Below are 19,484 nucleotides of genomic sequence, written 5' to 3' on the forward strand. Positions count from 1 at the left end.
GGGCGGTGTGGAGAAACTGGCCGTGGCCTGATAACGACCGGCCGGTCGGGCCGCCAGACCGCGCCCAACGCCGCAAATTTTTCCAGATAAGCCTCGGGCAACCGAAAAGCTTTGAGGCGTTTTCGATAGCTACCAATTATTTCAACGCCCGCCCCAGAGCGGTCCGCCAGCGCCCCGCGCGCTACGAACGCATTTTACGCCTAGGGACACCGATCGTAAGCGATTCGAACTTTGACGAGGAATAGATTTATTGCCTTTTCACCCACACCTTACGGCATAAGCCGTCAGACGAACCCTCCGTACACCTTAGGCACGGGGTCGCGTCAGTGAACTAACCCCCTAAGCAGGACCGGGCCCGAACCCGGTCAGGCACGATCCGCCTCTGCCCTCCTTGTTTTCCCCCTGTGTAAATAAAGAAGATAGAACGCGCGCCGAGATACCCCTCGGGAGGTTGCTAACGGCCGGCTAACAAGCCGGGCCGAGCCCGGCGTTAACTAATACTACTACTACTACTACTACTTATAAACAAAACCCCTTTTTTGCTGAAAAAAAAACTTCAATCCGATTGCGAGCTGTCAAACTTCGAAGCCGACCATAGACTCGACCAAGCCTCTTTTTGACGCAGCTTAAGGTTGCATCTCGAATTCCAGCTTTAATGTCAGGGAAATCTTGTTTCTAGTTTCTTGTAATGGTGTCCACTTCCGGGTTATCTTGCCATTTGTACAGGGTGACTAGCTACACGATAATCCTTCAACCATAATCATAAGAGTAAGGAGTAAGACCGGATGATTAGCACTTTAAATTAAAGGTGTGGCTATTTCAACACTAGTAAGGTGGATCTGCCCACGATGGTGCGGCTGGTGGTAGACGACCTTTGATAGGAGCCCTGAAGCAAACGCAGACGCACTCGCAAATACCACCGAGAGTTTCACAAATTCCACGGGAAACAAGGGTTTTGCCCGTGCCTGTAAATGTGAGATTAGTTAATTTATTACACATCATACTCGGAACACAGAGCTTTGGCGATCCAGTTTTTATTCGCGTTTGCGTCAATTTTGTAGGAAGTGCCCGAGCAAGCTAAGAGGGTGTTACGATCAAGGTATCGGGGTAACCTGTTCTTATGGTAAAGTACAGTGGGTTAAAGCAACTGAACGTCTAACTGCGAACTGGATATTCTCAATAACTGGGGTGAAATTATAATCGGTCTCAAGTAAATATTAAGGTTAATTAAAGTTTAATTACTGCTAAACAATCCTAAAATCGAATTTATTTACATGGTAATAAGCGTATCTTATATAGGTTATATTCCAAATGTGATTTTTTTTAATTTGTTTAATTTGTAATTTCCAATCGAGGTTTTACATATTACCCAAAATCACTTTTTGGCGGTTATGTAATGTCACGTGACCCAGTCCTTATGTAATCCTGTTTCCTGCCGGTCGGTGTTTTTTTGATCAAGTGTCGTCCGGAGGGGTGTGACCCCACCTGGCCTTTCTGGTACCGGCCCAACTGTCTGGTCGTAACAGAGGGCCACGACTCCAATTGTAATTGAAGTAGTGTTAATCAAAATTGAAATATGATTTGATTATAATTCCAAGCTTTTGACCTTTACGACATTGTGAGATTACTTGTAAAATATTAATAATAGTATTCGCAAAAGTAACTATAACTTACTTTGTTGGAAGTACGGGGTAATTACAAACGCTTGGGGAGCAGCCAGATGCCTACCTCAGCTACCTAAATTAATCTACTATGCAATAGAAATAATGGACCGAGAAGGACGTCTGTGCTGCTTGATGCCCGATTGATGATCTATTTAGTCTACTTCTGCAAGAACAATGACACAAAAGCTCGAATTTTTGGGACAATGGAAGCTGGGCTTCGAGGGACTGCTGGACGCCAGGAATGTGTACATGCGACCTGAAGACCATGACGAGTTGAAACATGATTGTTCAATCAAATAATGCAAAATGAACAAATGGGATTGCACAACATCAACTGCCGCGTTTGCTTCCGAGATTCAATACAAATCTGAAATTAGTATCACACCCACATAAATTACCACTCTCCGCAAGTCGTGTTCTTCTTCTTTTTCTCATTAACTCGCATTCGGTAATCAGAAAATGACAACTAGTCTCTCGGAGATTGCATGTCTGTCCTAGACCTGTACACTGCGAAGAGTGCTGCCTTGATACTATGCATCCGTTGTAGAATTACTTTGGGCCAGTGGCTTGGCAACCTCCTTCATTGGCTAACCTCCATCCGAATCCAACTAGACTGCCTCGGCAGCTACCGAGAATTGATTGCGGGCTGTTTGCGTATGGCTATGGCCGGCCAAAAAGCATGAGTAGACCTTTGCGAGTGTGCATGCCACTGACAGTTTTGACACAATATCGCTATTTGTTTCATTTGTTCTAAACGGATTTCAGTACTTGCTCGTATCCCTTTGCTCTGTAACACTGTACGATATATGGTTTTAGCTCTTTTCCACTCAGGTACGGCAGTTAGCCACGCCCGCCCTTTGCCCCGCGGAGGCGAGTGCAAGCATAGCATTCAAATTCGCGCTCAATAATACTACTACTACTTTTGACACAATATTTGCAAAACAAACCTCCTGACCTCCTGAAAGCTGTCAGGTTCTGATACTAGTCAACCTCGTAACGTCAAACCCTTGCGGTATTAGCGGGCGCGGATTTGTACGTCGTCGGGTCAGGAGCCTTTGCGTCTTGTTCTATTATGGAGGCTTTGGTCTAGACTCTCTTACTCTATGGAAAGCATACGCGCATGCATGAATCGACATCGCGGAGATCCTGATTGTCGTCCAATCTCAATCTTCTTTGCCCAAGTCGCGGCATACGCCGAGATTGTGTAGTACGGGATGAACAGTGTACACAAAAGTTATGAATGAAAGCACGCAAACAGACAAGCAGCATCAGCCTTGTCAGCGCTCAACAGGGTTTTGTGGTTATTAAATCTTTTGGAAGCAGCAGAAATAGTAAAACAGGTATAGCGGTACTTCTTAGCGCAAATGGTGTGTAATCAAGTTAACTTTCCCAGGATGAGTTTGAGGAAAGCTACTGTAGTCGCATTTGCACCCCGTGGAGATTCATAACGTAGTACAAAGCTCCGTTGCATGCGCTAAATGCTACGTGGTACACTACCAACAGGCTTGAGTCAGGACTCTGGCCACATTCCGGAATATAAATAAATGGGTGGAGATTTGACTTTCTGAATGGCTGCAGGGAGACCCCGAAAGATTGTTAGCAGAACTGACTCTACCTAGTACCGTAGTGCGGCGGAGTTAATTTACATCACGTGTTTACTATTTCTTCCTCGGTATTTTGGCATGCACGGCATGACGTTACCTACTTGTAGCAAGTCGACGTTTATGTAGTACTTCGTATATGGTGAGATGCCCAAAGACAGGCTCCCCTTGTAATGACCCGACCCAGCTCACTGGAAACTTCAACCCCTTATCCTGTCCTATCCTATCCCGTCTGTAGGTGGATGGGATGATTATTCTCCGAATTCGCCTTGGTATCCGGGATCCCAAGCCTTCTTCAGCTACTTGCCTGCTGGGTCCCGTTCGGATCTTGCTGGTTTCCATGACAGAACTGATTTATTTGAAAAGTGTAATGACGAGCTCCTACAGTCATTTTCTTCTAGAATGGCGCGTCCAAGCATACTTTGGGGTGGTGCGATTACAGTAACATCCATATAGGTGTTTAGGGACAAGTGGGCCCTTGTCCCAAAGCAGTCAGTCGTTCCAAGATGGGGGTAGTACTCGAGGTCAGTGCGGGTAGTCAATAAACTAACTGGACATGCCACATCCCTGTTCGATACTACACTATGTAACCTGACAACCTGGCTTTTTCCAACCAAGACTCTCGTTTACTACGATCAAAATGAATAAGATTTTCAAGCCATTTTGGTTTCGAAACATTTTTTGAATCTCCGGGTCCGAATCATTCAATGATTGTATTGTATTGCACCACAGCAAAAGCCGACGAACCTGGGCTGGTGGGGCAGATCGGAGAGTCTGATCGCAACTCCACCAACAATCTTGGGACATCCACAAAATCATTTAAGACTGCATTGAAAGAAAGCTTGTCGAGATTTGAGAATTTCCCCTTGTCCTCTCATCGTCACTCGCTCTCCCTTACTGAAGCACTCACTCTTTTTTCCTTGGTTTGATTTCCTTTCATTTCGACTTAATCATTGGTGCGCCTCTAAACTTATCTTCTTGTCTGTCACTTCTTACCAAAATCACAGATACAGCAGAGCTGTCATCGCTACAAAGACCAGGCCCTCTACACATACATATCCCGAAATATCGAACAAACAAAAAAGACGAGAAAAGAAAAATGGATAGCTTCACCAACACTCGTAGGGGACAATCCAATGCCGCCCATGCTACTTCCAGCACCCACAACAGATATATCGAGGTCCGCCAATCGGAACCCAAGCACGGCAACGAGCACTGCCCGGAACTTTCTACCCCTACCAAAACATTATCGTCCTCTGGCTCCTGCTTCGGCAAGCGCATGACGCTTTCACGACTTTTGCTGTGCGGTACAGTCATATACTTTATCGACTTTGGCATGTTCCTCTACAGCGGCCTTACCGGTTCGACCGCCATCACAACAACCACCAAGTTCGTCGCCGTACTCGTCGCTGTCGCCATGGTGATAGCGATTCCCATGTACGAGACCTCCGAGGAAGAACACGACGAGGAGCGCGCCTTTACCGGATACCCGGATTTGTTCTCCGACCTTACCGGCAGGCCAGTCGAGAGGCCGGCGATTCAGATCGAGGAATGCAAAGACGACACAGGCAGGCCTCACTTCATCTCAGTCGGCAGCGACAGGCGCAAGGAGATGCCTCCCGTCATCACCATCAAGCCTGCAGACGTTTCAGGAGACGACCATGACTCGACCGCTTCGGCCTCCGACTACGGCTCTCCAGCCTTTGGTGACTCGTCCGCGTCGGACTGCTCGTCACCCACCATCTCTCCCTGGTCAGACTACTTTCCGGAATTACGCGATGGAGATTTCACACAAGAGAGGCTTCTCTCAGCCGGCCGTCGCTCATGAACATCCTGGACGTCTGTGCCATCCCAAGTTTGTTTATATCCTTGTAACGATTTTCGGGGGTGGACTGGCGGGGCTTTTGGTCTACTTTGTTTATTTTGGAAGTGACTTTTACTTTTCTCACATACCATTCATGGCACCTTTATTTGACCATGATCAACCCTTTTTTGCTCCTTTTCTTTACTCTTCTACCCGCATACCGCGGGGGCTCAAGACGATGCCTGTCGTCGTTTTGTGTTGACATACTTCATTTCTAAAAATTGCCGAGCAATCATTTTAAATTGCTATTTTCTATATTATAATTTTCCTTCTCCCGGATTGTACGCACTTTTGTGTAACTATAGATGTACATATATGAAGCAAATTTCACCGCGTTTAGAGCTCACCTCGGTCTATCCTTCGCCTTGTACCATGTGCATGATCCAGGGGCACTCACCATCTCTTCAGTCTCGTTAACGGATTTGCCCAGCCGTGAGCACCAACCGATAAGATTGGGTAGGTGCCTAGGGCTTGACACAGTTAACCGGGCGTTATCGTCATTGTCATTGTTCCCTGCTATGCTTGAAAACAGTCAGTTTCGGATTTACTGCCGAGAATGACGATTCCATACTCGTTTCTAACGACTTTTCAATGATGGATTACTATCACCGGTACATCAGTGGCGGTATGCAGGGGCTGTCAGCCTGGAAGCTTTCTCTGAGTTCACCGCGGCATATTAAGGGGCAATGAGTGCTGAGCATGACGAGGCCAGTATCAAGATTATTTCTCAAAGCGGCAAATGAATCCCTATTGCCGATAAGTGATCTTGGGCTTGAAGGAATCACTCAATTTCAGTCGTTTCAACATGAAAATTTCTGCAGACACGTGCGCGTGCATATACTTCAGCGAAAACCACGTCGTACGTTGTCACAACTTAGTAATGGCTTGCATTCAAGCTCGACGAGGAGATACTCTATGCTTAATAAACTCTAGTCGAACCTGAAACCTCGTGATTTCACCCTTGCATCTTGAAGCATTTTGTTTTCTTTTCTTGTTTTCCCATCGGCAAATGCGTGACCGCTTTTCCCAGGTCCCTGTACATGTTTCCCGCCCCTCGCCCTATCTGTCAGCCTCAGCTCTGGAACAACCCCGTCAAGTGTAGCACTCCCGCTCGCGCCGTTGGCTTTGTGAGCTATGAATCTCCGGTCAGTGTCGTCACATCTGTGGTCGGTTACTCGATAGGGGTGAAGCAACTTTCCCGCCGGGAGTGGGCATTTTCCACTAGAACATAGATGCCGCCAACAACGATGGTGCTTTATCTATTCGACCATGTATGTGCAAAACCTGGTTTATAAATACAATATCAAGTCATCAGAATCTACCAACGATGAAAAGGTGATTTAGACTGGTGAATAAATAACGAGCTATGAGTTACCTCGAACATTCTACCATTGGCGGTATGGATGCCGATAGAATCCAATCACATCAACCTCCAACCGGCCGGTTTTATTTGTCTACTTCACGTCAAACCGCATCCTTGTTCAGTTGTGTGAGGCAGAAAAGCTAGGGCGCCGCCGGGCTATTGTGACGAAACCGTAGCGAACAGAAAGGCATGTCACAACACCCCCAATTAAAAATTGAGTCTGGAAGAAAGGAAGAGCACTACTGCCCACCTAGCCTACTTAATCAACTTTGAAACCAAGATCCTGCAACAGGATAAAAAAGCTTGGCTACGGAGGCAGGCCCCAAACGCCTTACTGCCGTAATTATAGCATCATGCTGCAGTTCCGCCATGTTGTCCTCTGACGATATTTTACCTTTGGTAGTGAGTTGGTAGCTTAGCCATTAATTTACCTTGCTTCACATCATTCCAACATGACATCCACTCGATCATACTGGCCAAAGAGAGCCTCGCCATCCATAATACCACTAACGTACGCATCTCCGATCAACTCGTACATGCCCTTCCTCGTTGGTCGAACGACAAGGGGGACATCGCACCCGAGCAGGACGCAAACCACGTCGCCCACTCTTGCCTCTGTTGGTGCCATGTAGAGCCTGCCCTCGGCCGTGTGGGATAGCCGCCGAACCAGCCCAAACCCCATGATACTGTATTCGATTGTCTGACCTGAGGTCACGAAGCTCAACCGCGCTCGTCCCGCCTCGTCCGGGTCCTCTGAGATGAACCATGTGTCACTCGCGGCTACATAGGCCTTGAACTCCTCCGACCAGTCGACGTCGACGCGGTCGCTCAGGTGAGCCCGCTCACCCGTCAAGGCCCTTCCACAGGGAAGACAGCCGCTCCGGGGGGCAGGTCCCGGACATCCTCTGAGCCTGACGGTGGCGAGAGGCGCACGCACGCCCTATAATAATTCAGTAATTTCCTAACGCCCTGAGAGGCGGAGGCGCTCTTTTTGTTCAGCGGATGCGGGGCTCTCGCGGGTTTTGGTGGAAGCGGCAGGTCAAAATAGGAGACGCCACGGTCCTCAAGCACGACCAACATAAGCCCGCTGCAGCGGAGGACCTTGTTGTCAATGATCTCGATCGTGCCGTCCTCAGCCCCGCCGGCCGAGAAATTGCCGTACCGGAAGGTGTAAGTCGGCAGGGTGTCGAAGTCCTGGTGACGGAGGTCGGGTACCCAAGAAGGGAGGCCCGGGAGCCCACGATTTTGCCAGCGGAGGTAGGGGCGGATCCAAAAGGGGTATAGAGCGTCTGTGGCGACCTTTTGAGGCGCGTATGATAGTACGGTCAGGCTGCGCTTCTCGAGGAGCTGGGCTTTAGCGAAGCGGAGGAAGCACTCCTGAACGGGTAGCAAGTACAGGTTGTCATGTAGTATGCTACCGCGCTCGACGTCGGTCGCGTGGCTGAGGAGAGCAATGATGTGGTCCCGTGAGTCGGTGCAATGGAAGAGGCGCGTGGCTTTGATGGCGTCCGTGAGAGTTATGGGATGTTGGCTGACGAACCATCGGGTGGCGCGCATGATGGAAAGGTTATGTAGGCGGGGTAGGTAGGAGAAGGCGCTGGCGTTGTCTATGGAGGCATCGGGGGGAGCGCCAGAGTCGCAGCTTTCTCCCTGTTCCGCGCGGGATCATCCACGGCCTCTGGGATGACCTCGAGTGCAATGTCGATGAGGGTCTCGATCCCTTCGAGACCCGCGTCGCCTTTGCCGAGCCAGACAAGGACTGACGCTGCGCTCGAATAGATCTTTTTCATAAGCTTAACCTGCTCCTTTCTCTCCACCGTATTTCGCTGGTCGATGCACACGGCGTCCGCCCACACCACTACATCCTCGTCGGCGCGGCGCCACAAACGAAGGGCGTCGAACAGGTCCTTGGTGACGCGGATCTCCGCCCCCTCGCAGAGGATCCCGGCCGTTTGCCGCGGGTTGCCCCAGATATACGAGATGGCGTGGTACTCGGGGGCGGACTTGACGGCTTCGTCGACGAGTCTGACGCGGATGACGTTGTCATCCGCCGCTCCCGCGAGGAGGTGGAGAAGTCGGAACTGGCCTTCATCCAGCGGCTTGTAGACGTACCGCGGCGAGTTCCACGGCGCGAGGCGCCCGACAAGCGACAGTAGGTTGGCACCAGCGTTGGCGTAGTCTGCAAAGGCTGCCGACGTGATGCTGGCCCTGGGTGGGCAGAACAAGTCAACGTCTCGTTGATTGAGAAGGCGCTTGCGAGACGGACAAGGGAATTGAAATTTGTTTAAGCCGCACCACTTTCCTTAGTATGAGTTGTGGAACTCAGCTATTGAAGCGTACAGGTTGAGAATGGAGCGACTAGGCGGTACGATTACTCTGAGGATCAATCAGGTGTTTTGCGAAAGGGATGGTACGGAAACGCGTCACTCGGCCGTCGTGGACCCGCTCTGGGCGCGTCTTGTCCGGGTCTTTGTCCGAAGGGTGTAACAAGGGCTAGATTATCACGCGCTTACTCTTGGCTCTCCCGCACTCACTCTGCTCCGCTATCAAGCTCACGCGACGGAAGTCCTCACTCGCTACTTTTAACGCTGAAGATTTACCTACCATTTGGTCTTGGCAGGATGCTCGGATAACACCTCTCTTTTCAGCGACTTGTTCAGTTTGAGCAACAGCACCCACGAACAAAACTTAGGCGTGGAATAGTCACTCTTCCATATTTGTGTGTCATTTCTGTAATTATATTCCCTATGTCTGACTTGGCAAAGGCAAGGAAACTACAAACAAGCCAGGACGTGTTATTCCACGAATTCTCAAACAGAATTTCATACCTCTGGTAAATCCAGATCTGTGTCCAGCGTCAAACAACACTCGAAGAAGTTTGACTAGAAACACCTGAGGTACAGATGCCAAACATTTGTCTACGGACGAATTTAGTCACGGACTCTGTCAAGCAGGATAGCTACAGTACCATGTTGAGTAATTGTTCTTCGTGTGACATTATAAGCTTTAGAGATTACTCTAAATAAATTGTCGCATTGTGAACTACCTATTGATCTTCAATGCTTGATCTTTTGGGACAACATTGCAAGACTAAGAGGCACAAAATGCACCCTTAAATAAGCGAGGCTCTGCGCCCCGCACACCCCGCGTGTCGTGGACCCTGATCCATTGTGTTCCTGCTCCCTTTCGCTTTCGGTTAATGAAAAATCAGAGATTGACCATGGATTGAGTCATCATGATTTAGGAGATGAAGATGCCTTGGTGCAGCTTCTCGTGTAATTGCAAGTGTAGTGTCACGCTACCAAAATGTAATTTAAAAATGGATATTACGGACAGATTGCCATATCTTTGCCGTGGTCGTGACCTCCGTTAATTTACATGAACTGAAAAATTCGCTACATCTTCGGCACGGCAGATAGACACACAGACAAACGCTTTGCCCGGAGATGGCCGGACTTTACACGACAGGGATCCATCCAACCTTGGACACATGCTTAACAGACTTTAAAAGAGTTATAGTTTAGAGAAGTTTGTGAGTACAGGGCCAATCACCTAGCAGTACGGTACAGGTTTCTTGACTTCAGAAGGCGGAAAACTGGAGTCGTTGTCTTTGCCAGGTAAAAAACGGCTAGGCGGCTAGAGGTTTAGCATTCAACACCGGGAGCAACCAAGTGTGATACAAAGGCCAATGGAGCTGCCATGGGTTCTATAAACCAATTACGATGTCTAGTACTTGCAATTTTCTATTTGCTTTTGTTCTTCTTTTTGGTCGGCAACGTGGGTTGGCCTGACGTTCTATGCTAATAATCAAGACTCGACGACTCGCATGTTGTTAATGACTAAGTAAATGGGTTTGATTCATCCGGGACCTTGTAAGTAGACTAGACGTCGACCAAAAAAGGAATCTCGGCATAGCCACACACAAGCAGGTTATTATAGGTGAGCCTTGTTTGACGTTTGCGCTTAATCAACATGATGCCCATACAAATCGTTACTCTGCCAGGGAGTGGATACGTCCACCGTACTCATATGGGTGTGGTTATTTCACAACAACAAAACGAGTGAAACGCGACCTTTTCTCCATTTTTGTTGTGCAAATAACTACCACCGGTACACAAATCTAATCCACAAGCCTAAACCTCGATTGTATAGCCACATACGATGTGCTGCTTCAGTATCGCCGCTCGTACTACGTAGGGTTCGGGGACTAGCCGCGTGCCAGTCACCTCCCGCCAATCAGCACGAGTAGGCCGAAGCCCTACAAGCGCTGCACTCTCTGTGCCAGCGATTTCGCGTGCCAAGCTTTTAGAGAGGGCGAGGTGTAATCCCCAAACAATCTCTCCTGTTTCACACACGGGACGGATACACTGTTTGAGAGAAGCAGGAGGTCTCTCGCCTTTTATGGTTTCATTCAGCCGAAGAGGAATGAATAAAACCCGCCTTTTCGTTGTTATTGGTTCTACTGATTTTCGTAGGGCTTTTTTATGTTAAAAGGAGATATTTGCCCTTTACATGAATTCACGACCCCGAGTATGCGTGGGAGATATCCGGGTAGTTAGCTTCTAGATGGGAGAGCGTTTACGGCGGTATTATACCCGATTTACAAGTATTTCCGATTAAATTTTACTCTTTTCGCCAAAATACGTTGTAATGTAGGTAGAAAGGATTAGCACTTTTTGGAATTCCTTTTTTTTCGGCTCCGTGGTGTTTGCATGCCATGAGATCTTATGGTTTCAGAACTTTCATTTCCACATTCTTTCCCCATTTGAAACCTAGCATTCAAAGAAATTTTTTCTGTTTAAATGGTTTGGGGAGTTATACTACCAGAAGTCCACATTTGACTGGCTAGCTAGTTATGATAATTTGCAAATGAATCCAGATTATCACAAACGGCTCAAAAATGTACAATATTACCACAATGTCACCATCGTACGCAATTTAAATTGTCAAGATCTAATGCTGTAAACAGGACGGAAAGGCTCATGCCCAAGCAGAAGCCCGTAGCCTTGACGTCGTAATATTTATTTACTTGCAGTTGATTTTCCAAACAAATTCAGTAACCTATGTAGTCCGCAGTCTAAATATGGTGACCGCTAATGTCAACAAAGCTTAACATGATATTGTATCAGCCGATATTGTTCTTAATGAGAGTGCAAAAGATTTTTGATTCCAACGCAAAAACATTTTCCCTTGAAAGGCATTTTCATAATTCGTTATTCTCTGTGAGTTCCGGGAACGTTGTTCCACACGAGGGTATCCGTCTCTTTTAGATATTGAGGATAGTCCTCCGATATCAAGTCCGTCAAGTACTGCGGCTCGCCCACACGTTCTCCTGGTGGCTGGTGTCCGGGGTAAGGCTTCCAGGCAGCGGCTTGGGTATGATGGTACGGAACTTCCACTTGTGGCTGGGGCTGGGGTGGTGGTGCGGATCCGCCCTTCTTTCCGCTTTTGCCTGTGAATAACCGCAGCACAGGATTCTTCTTCCCAGGTATGGCCATTGCCCCGGCGATAAGGAAAGGAAAAATAAAGTTCATGAAGTGCATGGTAGGGGTTTTAAACAAGGGGAATGATGATCTGACTGTAAAACAAGAAAGCTGAGTTAAACAAAAATGCTGATGGGAGAATTAAAAGCCAATAGCAAAAGAATGTGACGATGGTGATGAAAGTAAGAAAAGCTGATATGAGAGAGCGCAAGTGTTGCGGAGAACAGCAGAAGTTATATACTCATGGAATACATTTGTCATGTAACCTTGATTCCGATTTGAATTTTGGCTCCAGTTTAGTGATCGAGGAGATCCCTCTTGCTACGCCGTATGCAATACTGACTTTCTCGTAGGCTCGATCCGATCTTTCACCACTCCGACTCAGTCAACCGATATTATTAGAAGCTCCTGTCAAGCGATCTGGACACCCTGAGCCGGCTGTAATAAGGTGAGTCACCATTGTTCTTGTTTCAAATTTCGCAAGGCCAGCCTAGATTGCAAAAGGGCGCATAGAAAAAATCCCTAACGCAAGGTGGTACAGAGTTCTGCGGACCGCCAGACAGATACCTACCTGGTAGCTTGTCCATCCTAAAATTAACTCAGCACGTATGTAGTACAGGCCTTCATAATGTTTCAATAATTCTATGTTGAGGCAGATAGGATTCGCAAAAGAAAATGTGGAAAAATGACCGACGGCCCGTTTTCACAACGATGGTACGCCACCTCGGTGAGGCTCGATCTCACCACCAATGGGTGACGCACATGCAAACCTCTTTATTGTTATGGTATTAGGCGAAGAAAACCACCCTTATTACCATGTATACATAAGGGCCTTTATTGATGGAATTATTCGCGAGAACTACCAAATACCTGAATTAGGTTTGTTTAAAACTATTCCCAAAATCGCCCAAACCCACAGAGCCCATACCAACGGATATTATACAGGGGGATGGACTTTGACCATTACCACCATATAAACATTACCTTCGGTTATAACACCGAGCAATCCGAAAAAGGCGTTACCAAACCAACGTTTATGGAGCTTTCCCTATTGGCCGTCCAAAGTTGGCGTCGTCCGGATCCCCGCCCCTAGTTAATATATATATGATAAACGTGGGCGACCGGTTTTCTAGCAATTGCTATTATTATTTGCCCATGGGCAGACATGCGAGTGGGTAAATCACGTGTGAAGCCATGTAATCTTAAAACCGGTGGCAGAAATTTTAACAAATCTTGATCAAATTATAAATAATTACAAATAAATAATTATTATGAATAAAAATGCCGTTTGAATTTATTATATTATCTTTACCGATGGTAATAACTACTTTATTCCTGTAAATATTATTTAATATTATAAGTATAAACAAATTGAATAAAAGTATTTAAGTTGTTAATTTTTCTAACTTATTTTATATTGGAGGTTAATAATTTAAATATTATAAGAATAACAAGTACTGGATACGAATGCGTTTAAAACTAATATATTATTATAAATTTAATTTCTAACATATACCGTTAAGTTATTACAAGCTAAAATTTTAAAATTCTTTATAATCCGCGTTACACCGTTAACCAAATCGTTATTTTAAATCCTTATTTTAGCCCAAAAATAACATTGCATCGAATATTAATACGATAAAGTTTAATATATCGCTTATATTATTTATAATACCGAAACTGTTGGAAAACTTTAATGAAACCAAGTTTTTAAATTGTGTTTTTAGAAAGTTGGGAATTTGTTCAAACAATTAAAAATAAATCGAGCTAAAGATAATCAAAACCGGATAAATAAATTTATCCGAAAATTTAAATTAAGAAGTGATTCCGTATTAAAACGGACAAAAAATTAAAATAATTTATAATTTGGAAAATATAATATATTTAAAATTTTAAATTTAAAAAAGTTCTTCTAATAAATATTACAACCGTTTACACACGTTTTAAAATACTAATGAGAAAATAAAAGAACTTGTAAGCGTTAATTATTTGAAATTAAAAATTGAAAGATTTTTCTTTTTTAAAAAATTAAAAAGCGTATTTTAATATTTATTTATTTACAATTTATTGGTACGATCAAGGTATCGGGGTAATTTGTTCTTATAATAAAGTATAGTGGGTTAAAACAATCAAACGTCTAATTGGGTAATTGGGTATCCTTAATAATTGGGGTGAAACTATAATTGGTTTCAAATAAATATTAAGGTTAATTAAAATTTGATTGCTGCTAAACAATTTTAAAATCGAATTTATCTACATAATAATGGACGTGTTTTATATAGCCTATATTCCAAATATAATTATAATAATCGTTTTATAATTCCAACGATTATTACCGTTGCGATTTTTTAATTATTTAATAATTTTAATAATCACCTTTTTTGGTAATTACGTAATATTACGTGATTGGCTTTTTACGTAATCATGCCTTTTACCGGTCGGTGTTTTTTTTAATCGAATATCGTTAAAAGGGGTATAACCCCACCTGGCCTTTTTGGTAACGACCCAATTATTTGGTCGTAACACCAGGTTTTTTTTTTGGCCAAATTCCTTTAACTTTTAAATAATTGGTATTTTTCTAATTTCTGTTTTTTGGTTTTGTTTTTTTTTTGTTAATTTTTTCGCGTTATATTTAATCGCGTAATTAAATCGAAATTTAATCGTTCGTCGACCGTTAGCCGCGATAAATTTTTTTTCTTACTTTTATTTTATTGTTGGTGGAAATGCCCTTTTATTTTATTTGTTAATTTCGGGGAATTTTTCGCTGTTAAATTCTTTTCCGGAATTCCGTTCGGTATACGGAATATACTCGTTTAAATTTGTCGCATTACGATATTTTCGGAATATTTCCGGAATATTTCCGGAATTATTTCGTCGAATTATTTTTTAATATTCGCGTTTTAAATTGGAATTGGAGGCCGTTTAAAAAGCGAAAAAAACCGCGGATTTTAAAGTGAAACGTTTACGGAAATAAAAAAAAGTTATAATTTAAAAAAATAATGCGAATTATATTTTGTAATATCGATAATTTGGAGGAATTAAATTGGGTAAAACGCGAAAAGGCGGAGCAGGAAAAACGGCGGAGGTTAACCGAAATTTTTTTAAAATATTTTTAAAATCGTTTTTCCCGGGCTTTAATTTTGTTTGGAATTCGATTTTTCCGATGGATTTTTTAAATCCTTTTTTATTGGATAAAGTAAATATTTTTACGTAATATTTAATTGGTAAATCCGTTTTGGTTATATATTCCGGTTCGTGGTATATATTAATTATTTCGCTTGTAAATTTATTTAATAATATCATTTCGAATTTTAATCGGTTTTTAATTTCGGGAAATGGTAAATGGTGTTTTTTTAGGTCGTCCTTTTTTTTGGCTAATTTATTCGTAAATCCAATTTTTAATAATATTGGCGGAGTGGTTTTTGGCAATTTTAAATGTGGTTAAAAGGTTTTTAAATATTTTTTTCGTATCCATAACTTTTCCATTTAATAAGGTATTTTATTTTACCGTGGTTACGTTTATGGTCGAATATTCGTTTTATTTCGTAAACTTTTTATGCGTCGATTTTAATTGTTTTTTGTATATTGGTACCGTGTGGTGCTAATTCCAATAATAATATATGGAATATCGAATAAATGTTTATGATATTTGGTAACGATAATCGGTAATTAATATCGCTAATTTCTTTATTAATTTTAAAAAATCCAAATTTTTTAAAGTTTAATTTGTTGTTTGGTCGTTATATTTTAATATTACGTCGAATAAAATAAACGTTATTTTTTTATTATTATTCGAATATTTGGTTGGTCCGTTTTATTTATCCGTTTATTTGGGGGTAAAATATTATTAATAATTTATAATTGGTTATTAATTATTTTATTAATAATTTCCAAAATTTTAATGTAAAAAGTTTATTTTTATCGGTGACGATATTTTTTCGTAATCCGTAATTGTTGGCAATTATTTGTAGGAATATATAGGCGATTTTCTCGGTATTATTATTTTTTTTATATGGTAGGAAATAGGTATATTTGGTAAATTTGTCCATTTTAATTAATATATTATTGTATTTGGTTCGTATAAATAACATTTTTAAAAATGGTAATTTAACGATAATATCCATAGTAATAATTTGCCAAATTTTATTAAAAATTGGTAATGGTTGTAATAATTTATAGGGTTTATATTTTGCGGATTTGGTTTTTACACAAAACTCGCAATTTTTAATGGCTTTTCGTATTTTTTATCGTGTTTTTTTAAAATTACGGTGCTATTTTAACCGTTTCCATATTTTAAAAAAAATTTGGTATCCGTGGGCTTTATTTTCGTGGATTTTTCGTATTTTTTCTGGTGTAATTATTATATTTATCGTTATAAGGTTCCGGTGTATTGGTAAAAGGTTTCCGTTTTTATTTGCCGTGAGAATAACGTGTGTTTTTTTTGGTATTATATTTTCGTGGTTTAATTTCCGGTTTAAGGCGTCGGCCCTGCCGTTTTTTTATTTTTTTTTCGGTAAATAATTTTAAAATGGAATTTTAATAAAAGTTTTAACCATTTAATTTATCGTTTATTTAATATTCTATTAATGGTAAAATGGGTTATTCTTTTGTGGTCCGTATATATTAGCACCTCGTATTTAATTCCGGATAATTGGGGTTTTTATTTTTCGAATATTCGGATAATAGCCATTAACTTTTTATCGTGTATTTGGTAATTAAATGCTAATTTATATAATTTTTGTAAAAAAAAGGCGCAAAGGTGCAATTTCTTTTTATTTCCCTGGTTAAATTATCCTTCGATCGTATAATCGGATGCGTCGGTTTCGATTTCGAAAGATTTTGTTAAATTTGGTATTTTAAAAATTGGGTTTCGTATTATTGCGTTTTGTAGCTGTTCGAAAACCTGTTATATTTATTCCGTCCATTGAAATTTTAGGTTTTTTTTAATTATATTGGTTAATGAGGTGGCGATTACGCCGTATTATTAAATAAACTTTATGTAAAAACTTATAAATCCGAAAAAAGTTCAAACGTTTTTTACGTTTTATGGTTAAAACCATTTTTTTCCCGTTTAAATTTTTAATTTTTCCATTTTAATTTTTCCAAAAACGATGGTGTATTTTGGAACATTAATTTATTTGCTGTAAAAAAAACATTTTTCCGGTTTAATTAAAAATTTAACGTTTTGTAATTTTCGTAAAACCGTATAAACGTGTTTTTTATATTTTTTTAACGTTTTGGAAAAAATAAAAATATTATCCAAATAAATAACGATAAAAATGTTTAAACATTTTTTAAAAACGTGGTTAATTATAATTTGGAAAATTATTGGGGCGTTGGTAAAACCGAAAAATATTACCAAATATTTGTAATATTTTGGTTTGGTGCAAAACGCGATTTTTTATTTTTCGCCTTTTTTTATACGGATTAAATTATATGTTTTTTTAAAATTTAATAATGTAAACCATCGTATTTAATAAAATATATTTCGGAGTTTTTTTATTAATGGGAGTGGATAGCAAGTTTTTATAATAATATCGTTTAATTATTTATAATCCACATATAATCGTAATTTTCCGTTATTTTTAATACGAATAAAATTGGGCATTTTATTGGTAAAATTAATGGTTTAATATAACCTTTTTTAAGGTTTTTTGCTAAATATTCGTTTAATATTTTTATTTATATTGGATTTAAACCGTATATTTTATAAAATTTTGGTTGGGCTTTTTTTAAATGGTATTTCGTGGTCGAATGGATTATATTCGGGTAACTTTATTTCGAATTTTTAGCTGAATAATCGTGTGTAAATTTGGTATGTTTTTGGGATTTTGCCGTTTTTAATTTGTTCGTTTGTATTTCGTATTATTGGATTAAATTGGCTTTGGTTTGTAAATAATCGTTTTTTTTCTAATCTTGGCTCCGGGTTTGGTCGTTTTTTTTGTAGATATATTATTTATTTTATTTATTTCGTCCGTGCCTTATATTCTTTATGTAAATTTTTATATATTATAAATTGTTTAATAATTAAATATTTTTTCCATTGGATTTGGCCGGTTATTTAATTTATTTTGGGATTATTTTTCCTAAACCAGGGAATTTTTAAAATTATATTTTTGTTTTTTATTTCCGTAATATTTAAAATAATTTATTTTTTTCGTCCGTAATTTTCCATATAAAATTGTACGGTTTTTATTTTAATAATACCGTTCCCGTATAAAATTGCCTTTTTTTCCACGGTTTGCAATTAGTATAATTTTTATTTTATTACCAAAATATTTGTCGCTCCGTTATAATTTTTGGTAATATGTAATTATTTTATATTTTATTATCGAAAAATATTTGTATGGGTTTTTTATCGAATCGTATATTAAAAAATATATATTAATATTTTATTACCGTATTTTATATAATATTTAGGATTTTTCATTCCGTTTTTATTATCGCCGTTCGGTGCCTTATACCGTTTAATTATTTTAGTTTTTTGGTTTATTAAATTCGCGTTTTGGGTTTTTATTTTTTTTATTTTTGGGTGCGAAGTTATTTTTCGTTTTAATTTCGTCGAGGAAATATTTGGTTGGTGCAGGTATTTTACGTATATCCGTGGGCGTTTATTTGTTTTTTATTTTCGGATTTTATACAATTTTAATTATAGGTGCAAATATTTGGTGTCGTTATTTCCGTACGTACCAATTTTATATTTCGGCTAATATGTGGATTTTATATATATTACGAATATATTTGTACCATGGGAAGTTCGGTTGGTTATAATTTATTATAAGGTATTTATCGTATAATGTAAAAATAATTATTGGTTCGTTTCGGAATTTAATTTTAATTTTTTAATTGGGTAATCTTTCGGTTATATAAATTTTGTTAATTTTTGTAATTAATTTTCGTCCAGGGAAAATATTGTGGTAAATTTTTTTATTTAAATAAATTCCGTAATTATTTCCGAAGTATTCGGCCCAAAAAATACGGGGGTATTTCGGATGTTTAATATTAAATATTAAATGGTTTCCAAACGTAAAGTTCGGATTTTTTAAAAAAATTTATTTTTATTACACCAAATTATATTTTGAAAACTGGATTTATTGGTTATTCGGTATAAATCAGTTTGTTTTCTAGCGTATTTGTAGGAATTATTGGTTTTTTTTACGTTATAACGGCTTAAAATTTTTTTTTTATCGTTTAAATTCTTTTCTAAAATATTATTAAAAAGATTTTCCGTTAGAAGTTAGTTGGTTATTTTAATACGGTGGATTTATTCCAATGGTTTCGTGTCGGATTTTTTTAAAACGTTTAAATTTGTAAATTTAAATAATATGGCGTTTTATCGGTGTAAATTAATTGGTGGTTTTATTTTTGTAAATATTCGGTTTTTTATTGCCAATATTCGGGTGCCCCGTGGTTTTTAAGGGTACCATTTTGGGTCCATTTTGGAGTTGTTATGGGTTATATAATTGTCGTTATAACAGGTGGTCCAGTTTATTAGGCTGTATTGGTTTA

The 19,484-nt window shown here is 40.3% G+C and overlaps 4 protein-coding genes across 4 annotated transcripts; 1 reads left to right on the forward strand and 3 right to left on the reverse strand.

Annotated features, from left to right (window-relative positions):
- Positions 1–4,364: 4,364 nt before the first annotated feature.
- PgNI_10180 (uncharacterized protein) lies at positions 4,365–5,093 on the forward strand (the record flags this gene model as incomplete). The annotated part of the gene is made up of 1 exon (XM_031130154.1): positions 4,365–5,093. The coding sequence occupies one exon, from the start codon at positions 4,365–4,367 to the stop codon at positions 5,091–5,093; it is 729 nt and encodes a 242-aa protein (XP_030979822.1).
- Positions 5,094–6,934: 1,841 nt separating this feature from the next.
- On the reverse strand, positions 6,935–8,049 carry PgNI_10181 (uncharacterized protein; the record flags this gene model as incomplete). The annotated part of the gene is made up of 2 exons (XM_031130155.1): positions 6,935–7,432; positions 7,459–8,049. The coding sequence occupies 2 exons, from the start codon at positions 8,047–8,049 to the stop codon at positions 6,935–6,937; spliced, it is 1,089 nt and encodes a 362-aa protein (XP_030979821.1).
- Positions 8,050–8,099: 50 nt separating this feature from the next.
- Positions 8,100–9,463, reverse strand: PgNI_10182 (uncharacterized protein). Its single transcript, XM_031130156.1, has 5 exons — positions 9,461–9,463; positions 9,321–9,337; positions 9,097–9,132; positions 8,833–8,868; positions 8,100–8,700 (listed from the first exon to the last, which is right to left on the reverse strand). The coding sequence occupies exon 5, from the start codon at positions 8,582–8,584 to the stop codon at positions 8,351–8,353; it is 234 nt and encodes a 77-aa protein (XP_030979820.1). The 5' UTR covers positions 8,585–8,700; positions 8,833–8,868; positions 9,097–9,132; positions 9,321–9,337; positions 9,461–9,463; the 3' UTR covers positions 8,100–8,350.
- A 2,242-nt stretch (positions 9,464–11,705) lies between these two features.
- Positions 11,706–12,035, reverse strand: PgNI_10183 (uncharacterized protein; the record flags this gene model as incomplete). The annotated part of the gene is made up of 1 exon (XM_031130157.1): positions 11,706–12,035. The coding sequence occupies one exon, from the start codon at positions 12,033–12,035 to the stop codon at positions 11,706–11,708; it is 330 nt and encodes a 109-aa protein (XP_030979819.1).
- Positions 12,036–19,484: the final 7,449 nt, after the last annotated feature.

Source organism: Pyricularia grisea, chromosome VII, assembly GCF_004355905.1.
Source record: "Pyricularia grisea strain NI907 chromosome VII, whole genome shotgun sequence".
Lineage (NCBI taxonomy): Eukaryota > Fungi > Ascomycota > Sordariomycetes > Magnaporthales > Pyriculariaceae > Pyricularia > Pyricularia grisea.

Bases quoted from the DNA above. Each gene is read 5' to 3' on its own strand.
- PgNI_10182 (XM_031130156.1), bottom strand. From the start codon at position 8,584: ATGAAGGCCAGTTCCGACTTCTCCACCTCCTCGCGGGAGCGGCGGATG.